Consider the following 18,817-nt stretch of genomic DNA (forward strand, 5'->3'; position numbering starts at 1 on the left):
CTTGGCATTGTGACCCTTGCCTTTCACACTGAATTGTAATTATTTATTTGCATATCTATTTCCCCCTCTGGACTGAAAGCTCCTTGGTGGCAGTCTTTTGCCTTTTTTTTTTTTGTATTAGGGATTGAAGCCAGGGCCTTGGCACTGAGCTGTATCTCCAGTCCTTTATTTATTTTGTTGTTATTGTTTTTAATTTTGAGACAGAGATGGGGTGTGGCTAAGTTGCTCAGGTTGGGCTTAAACTTACCATCCTCCTGCCTCAGCCTCCCTGAGTGCTGGGACTACATACAGGTGTGCTGTACCAGGCCTAGCATCGTTTGCATTTTTGTACACCAAGTGTCTAAAGCACAGTAGGGAGTGTGGTGGGGCATGCCCCTGATTCTAGCACTTAAGGGGCTGAGGCAGGAGGATTGCCACAAACTCAAGGCCAACCTGAACTATATGGTGAGATCTTATCTCAAAAAACAATGACAAAGAGGAGGATCACCGTGAGTTCGAGGCCAGCCTAGACTATATACTGAGACCCTGTCTCAAAAGAGAAAAAAAAAACTAGCTGCCCACATTGTTAGGTGTGGAAAAGTGCAACAGGGATGTCTGTGCCCTGGAGATACGAAGGATCCAGTGGAAGGCCTGGAGCTCACTGCAGCATGCCCTCCAGGTCCAGACAGGAGACTGAAGGTCTGTGAGGGAAGCCAGAAGATGACACCCACAGTGAAGGTGAAGACTGGAGCTCCTCTGAAGAGACAGAAACAGCCTTTCTTCTTCATTTCTCTTCTATTCCATTCAGGCAGCAAGTCGACTGGTTGCTATCACTCACACCTAGGCTGGGTCTCCTTTTCTTCCTGTTTTTTCTGTGCTGTGCCATGCCTGACATTTGGTCTGTGTACATAGCTCAGGCTGGCTGGCCTTGAACGTGAGGCAACCTCCTGAGTGCTGGAATCACCGGAGTGTACCACCACACCCGGCCCCAGGGTGGGTCTTCTGTCAGAGATGACACTTTCTCTGTGAAGCCCTTCTCACTTGCCTTGCCACCACGGAGTTTGTATTAGGGAAATGTCTCATGTTAGATGTCTGGTGCTTTCTACTTAGAGCACATATCATAAAAAATTTATGGGCAATAAGTTGCATCCATTTAAAGTGTAAGATTTAATGAGTTTTGATAATTGTGTACAACCAGGAAACCAGTGAACAACAAAACTATAGAATGTTTAAGTTATTTCTAAAAGGTCTTTTCTGCCCCTCGCTCCTCTCCCCTTTCCCCTCCTCTAGGGAATCATTGACTCGCTTTTTTCCTGTAGATTAGTTTGCATTTTCTTGAAGTCTTTTATTTACTTACATTGAGTCTGACTTCATATTTATTTTTGTGAATTAGTAATTTGTTTTTTATTGCTTGAGTGGTATTCTATTGTTTACTCATTTAGTGTGCTGTCTTCAGTTTCTCTGTAGTTTCTAGTTTTCCTGTCGGTTCTTTCTTGATTCCTGGCACTGTACTTCTTTTTTCTTTGCTAAGTTGCTGTATCCCAGGTGCCCCAGTTCTAAGTCCCCTCACTTTAACACAGTTTTTAATGACTGCTATTTAAAGAGTTGTGGATTTGATATTACAGTAAGATAACCCTTTTTGGAGGAAAAAATTTCTGTAAAAACAATCATTTTCAATTAGTTATGCCAGAAGTTCCCACACTTTCTAGTTTATAACCCCTAAGTGTTTTAGTCATTACTATATTTCATGGTGCCCCTAGAGTCTAGCACCTAGATCAAAAGAAGTACCTCAGAATTCTACTTACTGTTAGAATAAAATAACTTAGTTATTTATACTGTAATTGTTTAGCCATTTAAAAAATAACATAGGAAATAAAATTTATCATATTGTGAACACAATTATTACTATTAGGGTGTGTATACCTTAGGGCACCACACAGCTCTCAAACACTGGAATTTGATAACCAGGGCACTTACTTTTTGTTCCACATTGATTTTCATGTCACTTGCTTTCTTTCTTTACAACTTCCCAAAGCCCAGTTCTCAAATACTGTGCATGACTCCTTCAGAAGAAGCATAAAACAGACTAATGTTGAATTTGTGAACATTTGTGAGCTAGTGGCTCCCCTTGTCTCGATATGTACTGCTGTTTTCCCCTCAGAATACCTTCTTGTGTCTTTAGGAGTTTTCTGTGGCACCATGAGAACCATGAATCTGTGCAAAGGTGTTCAACAGTTGAGCATAAGACACTGTTTTAATTTCTCTTTATTCTTTTCCTAATCTAATTTAATTTTTCAACCTGAACTAGTTGGAATAGTTCGCATTGCATTTTAAACACTAGCGAATTACTAATTGTCTAGTACTGTCTGAAAAATGTTCGTTTTATCAGTATCCTTTCACAAGTTGATGAAATCCATAGTATTTCTGTAATCTTAAGTATTTTGTAAACTTGGTATAATAAATATTCTATTTTAATGTAAAAGATTAAGAAAACTTTAAAAAGCAATAATACAAAACTGTTCTTGCTATGTTCAGTTTTATATATGTATATATATTGTATACATAGATATGCATCTGTAGCTTTTTAGTATAAAATAAGTTTTGTTGTATAGTCTAAGGCATGCTGCCCAAATAGCAGCAGCAGGTAGATAAGATGGAATGATTATCCAGGTTGTTAGTACCTATGTTGTATTGCCATAAGTAAACAGGGATTGATGTAAAAGGTCTGGCTTTGTAGCTCACATGGAGCTACATCCTTTGTCTTTTGTTACTTTTTATTTTTGAGGATGGGTCTTGGTAAGTTGCTAAGTTGCCTAGGTGGGCTCAGACTTCCTGCCTCAGCCTCTCAGAGCTCTGTGATCACAGGCAGATGCTCCATGTCTGCTCCATGTCTTAGATGCTCTGAGGTCTGCGTTTTTATCTCTTCCGTTTTTAGTGGATTACCAGCTTACTTTCTTTTTTTGGTATTGGAGATTGAATGCAGGACCTTGCGCTTGTGAGGCAGCTGTCGGAACCACTGAGCTAAATCCCCGGCCCATCAGGTTACTTTCTTTAGGTAAAATAATACAGTTTTCCCCACTTTTTTTTTTTTTAAGCTATTAATCCAGTTTTTCCTCAGTGGAGAATGATGGCAATGTACTTTCTCACTCAGGGTTATATAGGTGCTAGTCTGCCTTTGCCTTTCTGTTACACTTGAGTCTTTAGCTGACTCATCCTTCCCTCCTTTCCTCCCTTCCTGAGCCAAGGCTATAGGTGCCCTACCATTAAACTATACCCTTAGCCAGCACTGCAGTTTTTGGTGGTGCTTTAATTATTTTAAAATGAGCAAATAGTCTTTCTTTTAGAAACACGTTAAAATGTGGGTTCCTATTATGTAGGACTCTCTGTCCAGGAGTTGAATACCAGAATAATTTTATGTAGTTGAAATACAAATTATTTGTTAACTGTATGTGGAAAATATCTCTGGTTAATTAAAATTTTTTTTAACAACTTCCTGGTTATTTTCAACAAACAAATTGTTAACTTTTGTATTAAATATGTGAAGTTGGAGTCTGATGCTGTTCCTTACCTCTTAATTATGGAACATGAGTTTTCCAAGCACCATGTATGTTAAAATGACATCTTTTCTTACCTTTGCTGTTATAAATTAAGCAGTTTATTAAATTGCTACATGAAATCTCTGATGTATTTATTGGAATTGCTTCAGTTATATCAATTTGAGTGACGAATTGATGTCTTTAAAATACTGAATTTTAATCTTTGTATATGCTGTAACTTCCTTTTTACCTGTGTTCTTCCATGAAGTTTTCTAGGAAAACTTCATATTTTTTTCCCATATTGGTTTACATATCTTTATACCTGTGACTTAGAACAGGGGCTGTCAAGCTAAATCCCACAGAACACAATTTATACCCCAATTTTTTTAATGTAAGGATGCTAGTTAAGAATTTTATAAGTAGTGGGAAAAAACCAAAAGAATATTATTGCATGTGAAAATTAAAATTTTAGTGTCCACAAATACTTTTATTGGAACATACAGTAATACCTCAGTTGATGAATGCTTCTGTTTATGAACAATTAGGTTGGCAAACAGAAACATTCGACAGAATTTTGCCTCCATTCTTGAACTCTGCTTCTGGTGACAGACATGACCGCAGCCATCTATTCCAGAATTGTGGAACAAATCAAATTCTTGAACCAAGATACTACTGTATATGTATTCATTATTAGATGACAGCATTTGTGTTACAGGTGACAGAAGTGGTTGTTTCAGTGGTGACTGTGGCCTGCATATCACAGAATGTTTGCTATTTGGTGCTTTGTAGAAAAATTTGACCCTCTGACTTAGAATTATTATTTGTCTTATGTTTCTTTGTGTATCACAGGATTCTCTTGTGTGTTGAAGGGAAGGTTGGGTAAGGTTTCACCTTCCTTTCCTTTCCTGCCATCTCCAGCTTCAGTAAGGTGTGAACTCATCCTGAGTCATGCTTACCACAATGAGTCCCATTCTTCAAATAGGTTTGAGCAGAGTGATTGGTTGAAAACTTGCTATCATGATTAACACAGTAACACCATACTTGTTTTGTTTTTTTTTTGGTTTGAGAATTTAATGTTAATAAAATACAACTTAATTTGTCTTTTTACTTATTTTCTCCTTTATAGGAAATTAAACGAGAAACAGACACTAAGGATGACAATTTGCCCATCAAACGGGAAAGGCATGGAAATGTAGCAAGTCTTGTACAACGAATAAGCACTTACGGCCTTCCAGCTGGAGGAATTCAGCCTCATCCACAAACCAAAAACATTAAGAAGAGTATGTAAATGATTCCATTCTTGCTTAATTAAAATAGGAGGATATATTATAGCTGTTCGTAAATTCAGTTTTCTGCAGCAGACTATAGTAACTTCAGCTTATTCTCAGATTATTGGTTACTGGCCTATGCAGCCAATCTTCATTTTTAGTCATGTGAAGTCTGTAACATACCGATAGCCATCTGTAGGAATTACAAACTGAAGTATAAGGCTTTGCTTTCTTACTAATATCACAGACTCTTTTAGATTAACACCTTAACTATAGCATTTATTTACTAGGATGCTGAAATGTCTGCTCATCCTTAACAGAGTAGACCCAAGAATTTTAGAAAGTTCTTTTTCTTCTGTGGTTAGATATCTGAACGTGGGCATTTAATTTCCAAATAGATTGTCCTAGCACCTATATTTAGATACTCTAAATATATTAAGAAAAAAACTTGGTAGAGAGAAAAAGTTAGTTTAAACCAGTGTGTCTAACCAAAAAAACAAATAAAACATCTGTATGTTAAGGCAGAGTGAATCTGCATGTGTTTTGATTTTGTGTATGCAACTGAAAAGATCTTCAAATAAGTCTGATGGTGGTTTGTTTAGTAGAATGAAGACTAGATTTTATTGGCATGGCGAACAGTTTTTCTCTAGTCATCACTGTGTTGTTGGCTTGTGTAGTTATGAAGCCATTGATACTTGTGTTCCTGCATGTTAGTAAGCAAAGTAATTTCTCTGGTAAAACAAGTATTTTTCCAGAGCAACCATAGAGTTGTATAATCTGAGAAAAATTGATTAAGTTGCTAAAGTCTCAGAAGAGAAGAAGTTTGCATTTCTCAAAGCCAAAACAGGTACAAATCACACTACTTGTGATACCTTTATAAAATCAAGCACAGTGATAGTGGTAGAGTACTGTTGTTTGATGTAAAAAGTTGGCATCTTTTGACTTTTCAACTCTATATTCAATGTGGAATATTGGTTCTTAATTCACTTTACATTTGAAAAAAAATTGATACTGGGTGGACTCTACTCTTGACATCATTGTTTGCTGACTTCCTTTGTTAGCAGAAACTCATGCTACAGAGGAAGTGACTTTTCATCTAGTTAATAATTATTTAAATGAAAAGGTACATTGAGATTGGCACTGATAGATTACTTGTAGGTTTACTGAAAGGAATGATGTTGCACATGAAAAACTAGCTGACAATACCACACATTGCTTCATTTCCAGAAAATGTGGTAGGGAATAGTATGCTTCCTGATTCTGAGTTGGTGCTGGAGACAGTAGTCAAAATTCTGGATACTATCACATTATGGCCACTGACTACATTTTTGTAGCATACCTTTTGAAAGAATGGATATATTAATTCAGGCTCTGCTCTTTGACATTGAAATACTCTATGGGAAAAAGATTCATTCAAATGACTCCTTGGTACAGCCTTCTAATGGAGTTAGGACATTTTTTCGGTCTTCCTATGTTTGCTGTTAATGTTTTGTCACATTGGCTTTATCTTCATATCTATACACAAATGCTAGTACTTTTTTTCACACAGTCCATTGAAAGTATATTGCAGGCATGATACTTTTGCTTGAATTTTTTCTTCTTGATTCTGATAAATGTTTCTAAGACTTTAAGTGTTAAGTAATGTATCTCAGAAGTATAGCTGGTGTCTTGAGCAGCTTGAACTGTTCATGTAATGGTGTAAATATTGTGAAACTTATTCCCAAAGATAAGAAAATAGCTTTAAAGACTGAATCATTTAGAAAATGTCTGAGGAGGGGAAGGGGAGAGATCAGAGTTAGAAGCTGGAATCTGGAAAGAATCCATATATAGATTGTGTTTAAAACTATAGGAAGAGATGTAGATAGAGACTAGGCTGGAGCTCATCAGTGGGTTGGGAAGGAAGAGTCACTGAGATCAAAGGAGAGAAGGGTGTGTTTCCAGAAGCACATACAACTATGTACAGTACACAGTACTTGATAGTGTGATAAATGACTGTTACTGTTTTATGTACTTATAACATGCTGTGCTTTTCATCCTTTAGAGCATAATCCTCCTTGTATAAAAGAGTTTACTGTAAAACAGTGTGCTGCTATGCCAGTGGTAGCCTCATCTATCTCATGTTTAACTGTGTATTTGGATAATATCAAGGGGCCATTACAGATGATTGACGTATACCTTTTCAGTTTGCTCTTAGAAGTTGGTACTCTGTGTGGTACTTTGTGATACACATGGATGAAATTGCCTTATAACTTATTTCTCAGATTATATTTCCATTATGTGTCACATGACTGTATTGAAATTTAAATTTAAAAAATTTGGCCTATGTGGAGTCTACTTAGCTAATTAGAATTTTTTTCCAGACCACTATTTGTTCAGTATTAGTTTTGAAAATCTTTCTAAAACAAATCACATCCTTTGATGTCTTGTTAATGCTTGAGATGTTTTTTTAAATTATATGGAAAAATGTTTAAGTACTTTTCAGCTTTGCTTTGGTTGAGTTCTATTATATTTGAATATTATTATAGTTTTTCCCCTTGCATTGCTTTTCTTTGAATAATTTTAATATTTGTATATGTGTATTTAGTGAATGATAATAAAGTTATACATTTAAAAAAAAAGAAAATGTCTGAATCACTCCTTCATAAAATTTGGTGACAGTATGCTCACTTATAGAATTGATTTCTCAAGAATTTAGGTGAACTAAATAGGTATTAACAACTGGCTTCAGTTAGAATTCAAGTCTCCTGACTTCCAAGCATGTGATATTTCTATTGCAGCAGCACATCTTTCTCTATAGAAAGTATTTAGAGATATTTATGGTCAGGATTTGAGGTAGTGAAATTCGGACTTTCTGGATTCCTTCTCAGGATTTTTCTTTGTTGCCACCTGTTATGAGTCATTATATTACCAAACCCTATTTTGTTGGTAAAACTACCCCTTTGATTTAGAATGTCTGTCACATTTATCTTACTAATTCTTGCATATTGTCTTATTCCTCTTTCATTGTATAATTCTATTCTATTCTTCCTTGAAGCCTTCCACTTCTGTCTCAATTCAGACTGTTCTTTCTATTAACTTTTGGAATATTTGTAGTTTGTACTGAATGTTTTACTGTATCACTGTGTATCATAACTTGTTTAATTCTTCAAGTGTGCATTTAAATTTTTAGGAAAAATGTTGTTAGGATTGTTGGTGGTAGGCTATTGATAGAATGTGTCCCTTCAGGGACATTATCAGTTGACATGAGTTCTGTATGGTTAGACCTTGATGCTCATTTATTCATCCACAGACATCTAATGAGTGCTGCTGAGGTTTGAATGATGTCCCTCCAATGTTCAGGGTGCAACTTAACCCTCATTGTGATGGTAGTGAGAGATGGGGCCTTTGGGAGGGGTTAAGAAGGCTGTGTCCTTACAAAGAGATTAGTACCTTGTGAAATGGCTATAGGAAAGTAGCTTTTTGCTCTTCCACTTTGGCTAAAGTGATGACTATGTAGCAAGGGGGTCCTCACTAGACATTGAATTTCCTGGCACCTTGATCTTGGACTTAGCAGCCTCTAGAATATGACAAAAAATTCTTTTTATAAATTTTCCAGTCTCAGGTATTTTGTTAAAGCAGCACAGACTAAGATAGATACATAGTATAAGCAAGATAGGTACTTATGTTGGGTGCTGGAGAGAGAGCAATCAGCAAACCCAATGTCCATTATTATTTAGCCCATAGAGTAGAAGAGGATACTCACAAGAAAATAAGTCACTGTGTTGCATGAAAAGAAAAAAGGTGAGTTATCAGTAGCAGGTAGGGTGCAGACTTCAGTCCGGCAGAGTACGTGACACTGTGGAAGCACAAAAGAATAGTACCTAGCACATAAAGCTATTTGAGGGTTAGTATTTTTTTTTTCTCCATTAAGTTTATTGGTACATTTTCGGTATAAAATACAGTTACATTCATCATTGGGATCTTGTACCTTTACGTGAGTCTCTTGGTTCTTATTTTTTCCCCTTCTTTTGCCCTCCCTTCATCCCCCTCCACCCTTCCCTATTTGCAAAAACTTTGTTTCCATTTTTTTCCTTTTCTCATATTTTTTCTTTTCCCTTTTTTCCTTTCCCCTACCCCTCTCACTTCCCCTGCTCCTTTAGACCTTTTCTTCCTATGACACAATATCAATTATACATTTTAAAAATTACAATATCAAGATCTAAGAGACATTACCACAGATTTTACAGAATTTAAAAGGATATAGAAAGCATATTACAAAAATCATTTTTGAAATAAATTTGACCACTTCTAAGAAGTACCTTGGAAGACAAATTAATGAAACTAACTCTGGAGGAAATATAAAATTTGAATAGCACCTATTAAAGTATATTCCTAGCTTGAAAACCTACCCATATGACAACAGCAGGCTCATATACATTTTAACTGATAAATTATATCAAACATTTAAAGCAGAAAAAAGAAGGAACACTTCTCCCCTCATTTTAGGAACTCAACATTGTGCTAATCCTAAAACTGGGTAAAGATAATAGAAGAAAAAAGTATGAACATAGATAGAAATTTGCTTAACAAAACAAAGTATTAGAAGTCAGATCTGGCAGTATGTAGAAAGTGGTTTTGTTATAGGGATGGCAGTGTTGGTTCAGCATTGGAAGATCCACCCCCAAAAGTCATCATTTTAACAGAGGAAAGGAAAAAGCCGTATGATCCTGTCACTAGTTGGAGAAAAAGTATTGGACTAAATTCTACAGCTGTTCATGGTAAAAGCTCTCAGGAGACTAGAAGTAGAACAGAACCTTCTCAACAGATTAAAGACATGTATTCCATACTTCCAGCGAGAACGCCTTATATGAGTGGAGAAGATAAAGGCTTTCTCCTTAAGGTGGGGAACAAGGGCAGATATGCTTACTCTTTATCTGTCCATTAAACTCTGAAACCTAGGCCCAACCAAAATAGTCTGGCAATAAAATGACACAATTAGGATAGGATTGGCAAAGTAGAAGATGAGGGTTAGTATTTTCTAAACTGAGAACTGAAGAGGAATTGAAGGCAAGTCAAGTGAGCTTTATGATGAAAGTCTTTTTGGCGAAAGAAACAAGTTTCAGAAATAATTGGGAATGCCATGTTTAAGGCATATATTCTATTTAGTCATCCATGTGAGCCTTGTGATTAAAAAATGTGGTATGTGAATGAAGGTGCTCTCTTTCAAATGGTCTTTTCAACCTGATTTTCTGTTGTTGCTTCCCTTAGAGACCAAGAAGCGTCAGTGTAAAGTTCTCTTTGAATACATTCCACAGAATGAGGACGAGCTGGAGCTGAAGGTGGGAGATATCATTGATATTAATGAAGAGGTAAGGATGCCATGGGAGTGATCACCAGCCGTTATTTAAATGGTAGTCTGAGGCCGGAGATTTAGCTCAGTGGTTCCGCTGCCTGTCTTGTAAGCGCAAGGACCTGAGTTCAATCCCTGGTACAAAAAAAAGAGAAAGTCTGAGTTCAGAAAAATGCTTGGAAAGAATATTAACTTTTAGTGAGAATTTATGCCAGTTTGTTTTTAATAAAATTAAAAGGTGTAGATTTTCTTTATTCACTCTTGCTCTATGCTAGTATTTGTGTATTATAGTTGTAGACTTCATTTGAATTAGAAAAAAAAACTTATTTTAAGCTTAAAATTAAAGAGTGAGGACATGGAAGAGTTTTTTTCTCTGATTCTGAATTCACTACAGGCGTAAAGCAGTTCTTTTTGGATAATAAAGGGATGCAAAACAGAAGCTTGTTAAAAGCTTTGCCCTGTTTGAATTATTGCAGTCAAATATTAGCCATAAATACCTTTTCTGACCAGGTGTAGTGGTGCACACCTGTGATCCCAGCACTCAGGAGGCTGAGGCAGGGGGATTGCTGCTAGTTTGAGGCCAGCCTGGGCTGCAGAGTGAGTTCAAGGCCAGTCTGAATTTTGTAGTAAGACCCTGTCTCCAAACAAACAGCCAAACCAAAGCACCCTCACTTTTGTACAGTTTAGTATTTATTATGAGATATAAAAATCTTTTTAAAATCATTTTTCACATCTCTGCTTTCATCATTGAAGGAGTATTAAAGTTTTGTTTGGCGTATTTTCAAAGTGTGTATTTTGATACCATGTAGCAAGGATTGATTTTGGAGGGGGTCTTACCAATACTGTAAAGTAATTTACCACTAATGTTTAGGTTAACTTCCAGTGTGTTTATACAAAAGACAGTTCTATCTTATTTCTAGATGGTAGCAGTAATAATAAAACATTTATTGAGTATTAAGCCTATATCATGTATGAAGTACTCTACTCTTTCACATTTATTATTTCCTTTAAACTTCCTTTTTTTAAATCCCCAGCCGCCCAAAAAGCTTTGAACAGTTTATGCTTACTGCCTTACCTTGCTCCTTCAGAGAGCTTATTATGTTCTAGCCACCTTGCACTTATTTCATTCTTCCTTTCATGAATAAATCATTTATTCCTAGTTCATCATATTTTTCATGTGCTTTTTAACCTGGAAAACTCTTACTCGGGTTTTAATTCTGTATTCTTCTATCCTTTTAGACAGAGTGTTTTTTTGATTGATTCAAGCACTTGCTTTGTGCTCCCATAGTATTTTGTTCATATTTTTGTTATAGCACTTCTTACATTGTATTGTAATTATTTTCTTATTGTGCATTTTCTTCCTGAGATTGTTCTCTTCAACAGCAGGGATTCTCATGTACAAATTTGAATTTCTTTTTAGTAGTTAACACTGTGGCTTGTACATAGTGAGTGCCTGTTAGATGAATAACTTAAAAGTTTGCTTTGAGATTATGATTAGGCAGAAAACTAGATTTTTCTAGCTATGATGTTTCATATACTACTGCTAAATAAATTTTGATAGTTTACATATTAAAAATTGCCTTTACTCATTAAAATTAACTGCTTAGGATCCTTGGCAGAAATCATACATTTCGAAAAAATTATTAACCTCATGGAAATTGAGTAGTGTTATTATTAGTGAATGTAAATATTTTTCTATCAGACCTTGATTAATGAGGATATTTCTGTTTGAAGAAGGGTGTTTAGTCGAGTCTGATACCTGAATTTTTAAAAGTAAGAAATTCTTTTTTCATACTGTGGTAAAAATTCACTGTTCAATGCAGGGTTAGTAATTTTTTGTGGCATTTAGGAAGTTACATTCTTATAATCATCAAACTGCGTCCAGGTCAAAAATTTCTAAATACGGTAAATAATGTACATTATAATATTAATTATTATTTTTTTTTTTTTGGTGCCAGGGATTGGTACTGGGGATCACACTCAGAACTTTGTGCTTGGCAGGCAGGCATGGGCGCCATTGAGCTAAATTCCCGGTCCTCATAATAGTAATGTGTAAAAGAGTAACATTCTAAAAGAGAGCTCTGTACTTCTTTATGCCTATCTGATACTTTCATGAAAAGTACTCATTTCATAGATGGTTTTCACTGTGTTACAAGGTGCTATCCATACGATTAATCCCATACATAACTAATTCATGTAGATGTAGTCTACTTAAAACGTATCTTCCCCTTTGTGTTTTCTTGCTTTAAAGAGTTTATTTTGCATCATGCATGTATCTGTTTTTGTAGCTTCATTTTTCCACAGGGTAGGGTTTTCTCTTAAAAGATATTTTTAGTATTTTTGAGTTGTGTACTGTTTCAGGTGGAAGAAGGCTGGTGGAGTGGAACCCTGAACCACAAGGTGGGATTGTTTCCCTCAAACTTCGTGAAGGAGCTGGAGGGCACAGACGACGGTGATTCTCTAGAAGCCCAGGATGAGCCAGGTAGAAGAAAAAAGTTCCTGCATAGATTTAAATGCGCTAACTGTGTATGGTTGCTTTAGGTTTAGTAGTTTTTGAAACTGTTCTTATTTTTAAACTTTCAGTCACTTAGTCTGTTTTTATGAAGGACATTATGATGAAGATAGAAGGGAACTAAATATCTAGTCTAGTGATGGCGAACCTTTTAGAGCTTTCAATGATGCAAACATCCTTCTGTGGCACACCTGTCATAGCTGTGTCACCACTGATCAAATAATTTCAAATCTTTCTTTTCTCTGATCGCTGCTTCAAGCATGAATAAATTTCTTTTTTTTTTGGTACCGGGGATCGAACTCAGGTCTTTGTGCTTGCCATGCAAGTGTCGGAACCACCTAAGCTAAATCCCTGGCCCCAAACTTTTTTTTTATGAATAAACTTTTAATACAGTGACTAAAATGCTATGTTATCTACTCTCTTTCTGCTTTGTACGATACATTCACTATGTACTTTTTTGTTGTTGTTGTTTGTTTTTTTTTTTTGGTACCGGGGATCGAACTCGGGTCTTTGCGCTTGCGCAGCAGGCGGTGAAACCACTGAGCTAAATCCCCGGCCCCCCGCAAAAGAAACTTTTTTATTGTTTTCCATACTCACATAATAGATTTTCTCTGTGCACTTGTCATTTGTTTTGTGATGTCATTTCGATACAGTACACACAAATTCATCTTAATTTGCTCAGTTTTTAAGAGTGTGATTCTGAAAATTTTACCCCAGGCTTGATTTAAATTTTGTTACTTTAAAGTATTTCTGTTGGATTTAGAAGAAAATGTTTTTAAAAAGAGAAATTAAGTTTGAGTGGTAAGCAGGAATGAATAGATCATTTTCTTTTCCAGGGATTAAATCCAGGGCCTACACAATGAACTACAGTCCTAGCCCTTTTTAAATTTTGTATTTTGAGACAGGGTCTTGCTAAGTTGCCCAGGCTGGGTTCGAATTTGCAGTTTTCCTGCCCCAGCCTCCATGGGATTATGGGTGTACGCCACCATGCCTGGCTAAGTAATGTTTCTCTTGATGGAAAAATACATATATAGTGAGGATTTTCATGGACTTATGCTTGTATTAGGCAGTACCTGACAGTTTTATGGTTGTTTTCTGAGTTAGTGTAATGTCCACGTATCATGCTGAGGTAGGTATATGTAGCTCAGTGGCAGTGTTTGCCTAGTATGTGCAAGGTCCTGGATTCAATCGCCAGCACCACCGGGAAAAAAAGAAAAGAAAACTATGTTATCATTTCCAAACAGGGGCACTGATCTTTAACATCTCGATCTAGATACCCTGTACTAAGGTGTGGGGCATGTAAGATGGCAGCAGCTATGTCCAACTATAATTCTTTGTAAAATAGGAGTAATAATTATTACCCAAAGGGGTCATTGTGTGGATTCACAGTTTCCAAGCATAATGCTTGTGTCATTGTGAATTGTCTTGAACTATTCACTTTGCTTTCTTTTGTCAGTACTTTGAATATTTTATATAAAGATATGCAAATATTTTGAAATTAAGTAGGAAAACATTATAGGGTTGTACATGTAACATGGATTTATAAGCCATAAAGTCCTCAATGGTAAGGGGGTGATGCTGTTTCAAGGCCTTATTAGTGGGTGAGGCTGGGCAGTTCCTGCACAGAGGCATCCCCAGATATGTCTCTTTCCCTGACACTCATTGGTATCTGGCCGTCTCTCTCCCTTTCTGTGCTGGTACCTATAATTCCAATTTAATATCACAGGGTATATTCTAATTTCTCATGATTTCTTCTCTCGGCCCATCAGTCATAGACATGCATGAAGAAGATGATATTTATTTTCTGCCATACTATCTCATTTTCAATCCTTTACTCTTCTTTTTCTTTAACATCCATGCTTTTCTGTGTATTGTTAACTATATTTGAAGATTTATGTGAGATTGTCATTCTTTAAAATCATGCTGTTCTTTCAGACTCTGTTCTGACTGCGCCAACCTCGCCTTTACCTTCACCGGGGAATGGTGGTGAGACTGCACCAGGAACAGTCACTCAGCCAAAGAAAATTCGAGGAATTGGGTTTGGAGACATTTTCAGAGATGGGTCTTTGAAACTTAGGACAAGAACATCCAGTAGTGAAACAGAAGAGAAAAAGCCAGAAAAGGTGGTAATGATGAATTTAACTTAGATTATCTTTAGTCATTCTCTCATTAAACTTTTTTAAAACATGAAAACTTTACAACTCTGTTACATTTCTTTTTTTGGAGGTCATAATACTTTGGTTATAATGAGAAGTCTGTGGGAAACTTTTCTTTCTAAATGTACAATGATTAATATTCTTATGTATGAATCTTACTAAATTAGGATGCTTATTTCTTGGTAAATTTTTCTTAAGAGGCTTTAGGATTTTTAGTTATCACAGTATAAGTAGAAAAGGGAAAAGTATTTTGCTTTTATTTTTTGCCCTTTTAAGTTAAAATTTTATTTTTCTTTTAATTTGAAGTACACCTAGAATGAGTTGATTTAAAGGGAATTCACGAGGAGATATTAAATTAATTCAGTATTAAACCTTCCTCTGGATTGTCAGTAATGGTTACATTTACTGATCTCTTCTGAAAGTATGTACTTTTATTTTTTCATTAGCATTTTACTGGCATTGTCAAGTGAAGCAAAGTTAATGAACCGTAATTTGTAAGATTTAATAAAATGCTTTAAAATAAACCTGCACATTTTTATTTTGAGGGAAAAATAACTATGGCGCAGTCTTTAAAACATTTCTGTCAAAGTTTTTGCTCCTCGTGTTAGTATTTTGGAGATTCAGATTTTTTTTTTTTGGTACCGGGGATTGAACTTGGGTCCTTGAACTTGCGGGGCAGGCAGCAGAGCCACTGAGTTAAATCCCCGGCTTCCAAATTGTTTACTTTGGGTAGGAGGGAGGCATCTTTGAGTTTAAGGGGAATGTTTCCCCATAGCTATCGTTTGTATCTACTCTTGATATTAAAATATTTCTGTATTTATTTGCTTAATTTACCTACATTTCATTTATAAGGCTATTTTGATTAGTGAAATAATATTCTGTACTTTGCTCTCAAAATAGTTGGTTTTGACATTTCATTTTTCTTAGATTGTTATATATATTTCCATGTAATAGTGAGTTGGGTTCAGGAAGAACTTTTGCTTTCTACTCTGCACTTTCCTAGCTCTGAGACTGTATAGTTCTAAGACTTTAGGGTCTTGTTGAGTGGCATTCCCAGTTTTTGAAATTGTGCTCTAATCATATGACAGCTAGAAATATTGGAGAAGCAGCTCTTGTGTCGTGAGGGACATTAGATAGATGATTTAGGGTCCCTTCCAACTCTAAAAGCTAATGATTAAACTGGATAACTAACTATTTGGCTCTTTTTTTTTTTTCTGTCCCGGGGATCGAACTCAGGACCTTGTGCTTGCAAGGCAGGCAGCAGCACCACTGAGCTAAATCCCTGGCCCAGTATACTGGATAATTATTGATTGATGATTATATTAGTAATCTTAATAATCACCATTAATAATGTCTACCACTCAGAGCTGTAGGTGACACCAGTTTTGAAAGTAGAGTGGTGAGGATTGGGAGAAATTAAAGGAAGTGTCTTAGGTAAATACAAAATATAGTGACAGGTAAGTTAGCTGTATGTTCAAATATTTTATTAAATCTAAGGTTGAATGTGCTGTTATTTCTGGGGGCAAAACTTAAACACTTGTTCAGAGTAGTGAAGAATTTATTATAGTTACAACAGAAAATGGCTATGTGGACTCTGTAAGGGATCTAATATTACCTAAATATTTTCACTTGGAGAGTAATAACATATAAAGAGCGATCACATTTTAAAGTTTTGTGGTAAGAGTTCATTTTCTGGAGTCAAACTTTGTAGGTTCTGATCTGGGCCCCACTAATAAATTAGTTATGTTGGGAGATTATTTAACTGCTTCCTAATCTACAAAAGGGAAGAATAACAATGCCTACTTTGTGCAGATAGTTATGAGCATTGAGATATATGTAAAGTGCTTTTATTATTCTTATTTAAAACTTCTAAATTAAATTATAATAATGCATTATGAGTATCAGCATTGTCTTAACAATTAGTACTTATGAGTTAACATTTAAGGAACTTTCAGAAAGTTTGATAACTGTAAATGGAAACTATTTAATAAAATATCATTATTGTAACTTAATTTAGTTTTAACTTAATTTACTTGACCCCATCCTTCTCTTTTTTAGCCCTTAATCATGCAGTCTCTAGGACCCAAAACCCAGAACGTGGAGATAATAAAAACAGACACCGAAAGTAAAATTAAAGGTAAGTTTTAAAATAAAACTTCTTCTGTAGGAGCCATTTGTTACATTACTGAAAAGAATATTAAATTCTACTGGACTGAGCAGTGTGAGGTTAGATTTTGGAATATTGTGTTCACTGATACACCCTTGCAGTAGGGCTGTGACTGGGACATAGCATATTTTTAGTAAATATTTGAAGAATTATTAATGGAATTGTTTCTTAACATACATTATTAGCTATAAGTTTAAAGTTTTAAAATATAAATTTGAATTGTTTATTTTCAATAGCTGCTTGTATATTTTACTTTACATAAAATAGAGGCTTGGTACATATTTACTGAATTGGTCAATTTCTGTTTTTTGTGTTTTTTTTGTTTTTTTTTGGTACCAGGGATCGAACTCGGGCCCTTGCACTTGCAAGGCAGGCGGCGAAACCACTGAGCTAAATCCCCGGCCCCGAATTGGTCAATTTCTATAAGCTACTATTTCCATTCTCTTTTTCAGCTAAGGAATATTGTAGAACATTATTTGCCTATGAAGGTTCTAATGAAGATGAACTTACTTTTAAAGAAGGGGAGATAATTCGTTTGATAAGTAAGGTAAGGCTTTTTTTCAGTGAATCATTTAACTTATTTGCAGAAATATTTTTCAGAATTCTACATTGTCCCTAGAATGTAATTTCTGGAAGAACTGGGACTTTTTGTTTGTTTCTGGGTCCACAGAACCTGGTACATAAGTGTCCAGAAAGTTGTTTTGTTTTTGTTTTTTTGAGAGAGGATCTTGCTGTGTGTTCAGGCTGGTGGCCTTATCGTCATTAAGCAGCCGAGGCTGGCCTCAAACTCATAGTGATCCCTCTGCTTCAGCCTCCTGAGTGCTGGGTTTACAGGCATGTGCCACCATACTTGGCTAGAAAGTTATTTTTTTAAGCTAACTTTTATTGCCTATTTTTGTCATAACTGATAGATTGGAAGTTGGTTAGTGATCACATTGGTTTTCTCTTTATTGACCCTGGGATTTCTGTCCTCACTTCTATGCCATTTCCTTAATTTATTTTTTGGAGCATTGTTTATAACATTCAAAGAAGAAAAATAGGGAAACAACCTAAATGTCCATCAATATGTGTCATGAAAGTTCAGCCTGTGGAAAATGATGCCGTTATTTCAACATCTGAAGTGATTTTAAATCTTGGAGTGAATTGTAAGACCGAAGAAGAGGAAAACCCCATAGTATTTGGATACAGACAGAACAATAAGAACTATTTATCAGAAGATTATAAATTTTTCATTAAAATCCTATAGAGCATTTTAAAAGTTTTCCCGTTGTCTTAAATTGACTTTTTTCAGATGGCTTAGTATATGTAATTTCTAAAATATATTTTTTATCTTACATTTAAAGTATATAATGTATTATAAAATACAAGTAGTAAAAATTATTATAGTGAAGCAATGAATATGCATGATCTCGGTTACCCATGTGGTAAAGCAAGTAGAATCTGTTTACCATGAGTCACACAATGTTTGTGATTTTTAATAGTTTTGAGGTTGGGGCTGATGACATCTAGTTTTTCGTGCAAGGGTGGATTAGGGTAAGGGTTAGGGCGGGTCTTTGGAAGGAGCTTAGAAGAGCTTCTAATTTCTAATGCTGCTAAATAAGTAATTTTTAGTATAAAGTGTTAAGAAGAATGTTAAGAGCTTAGGAATTCTTATTTTCTCTCTCTTTACCTTCTTTTTCACTTCTTTTCCTTCTTTCTTTCCCCGAGAACCTTTTAACCTCGTAGATGAAATTTCAAAGTTGAGTTACCTTTAAAAATCAAACTCAGTTTTGTAACTGCTGTTAAAAGTAATATGTAGGGGCTGTTTCTTTCAGAAGGACCTTCTGATGTGCTTAGGTTGTTTTTCTTGTAAAGATAATGGAATTTAGTA

At 35.5% G+C, this 18,817-nt stretch overlaps 1 protein-coding gene across 2 annotated transcripts in view; it reads left to right on the plus strand.

Annotated features, from left to right (window-relative positions):
• Cd2ap (CD2 associated protein) overlaps positions 1 to 18,817 on the plus strand; it is a 91,275-nt gene that overhangs the window by 43,724 nt on the left and 28,734 nt on the right. For both annotated transcript variants that reach the window (XM_004846398.4, XM_087184658.1), the window contains 6 exons: positions 4,642 to 4,795; positions 10,031 to 10,131; positions 12,474 to 12,594; positions 14,560 to 14,747; positions 16,839 to 16,917; positions 17,400 to 17,494. In XM_004846398.4, the coding sequence (XP_004846455.2) occupies positions 4,642 to 4,795; positions 10,031 to 10,131; positions 12,474 to 12,594; positions 14,560 to 14,747; positions 16,839 to 16,917; positions 17,400 to 17,494 (738 nt within the window). The remainder of the gene's footprint in view (positions 1 to 4,641; positions 4,796 to 10,030; positions 10,132 to 12,473; positions 12,595 to 14,559; positions 14,748 to 16,838; positions 16,918 to 17,399; positions 17,495 to 18,817) is intronic.

This window comes from Heterocephalus glaber, unplaced genomic scaffold (assembly GCF_053883595.1).
Source record: "Heterocephalus glaber isolate CG9 unplaced genomic scaffold, H.glaber_assembly_v1.0 deba00001497, whole genome shotgun sequence".
NCBI lineage: Eukaryota > Metazoa > Chordata > Mammalia > Rodentia > Bathyergidae > Heterocephalus > Heterocephalus glaber.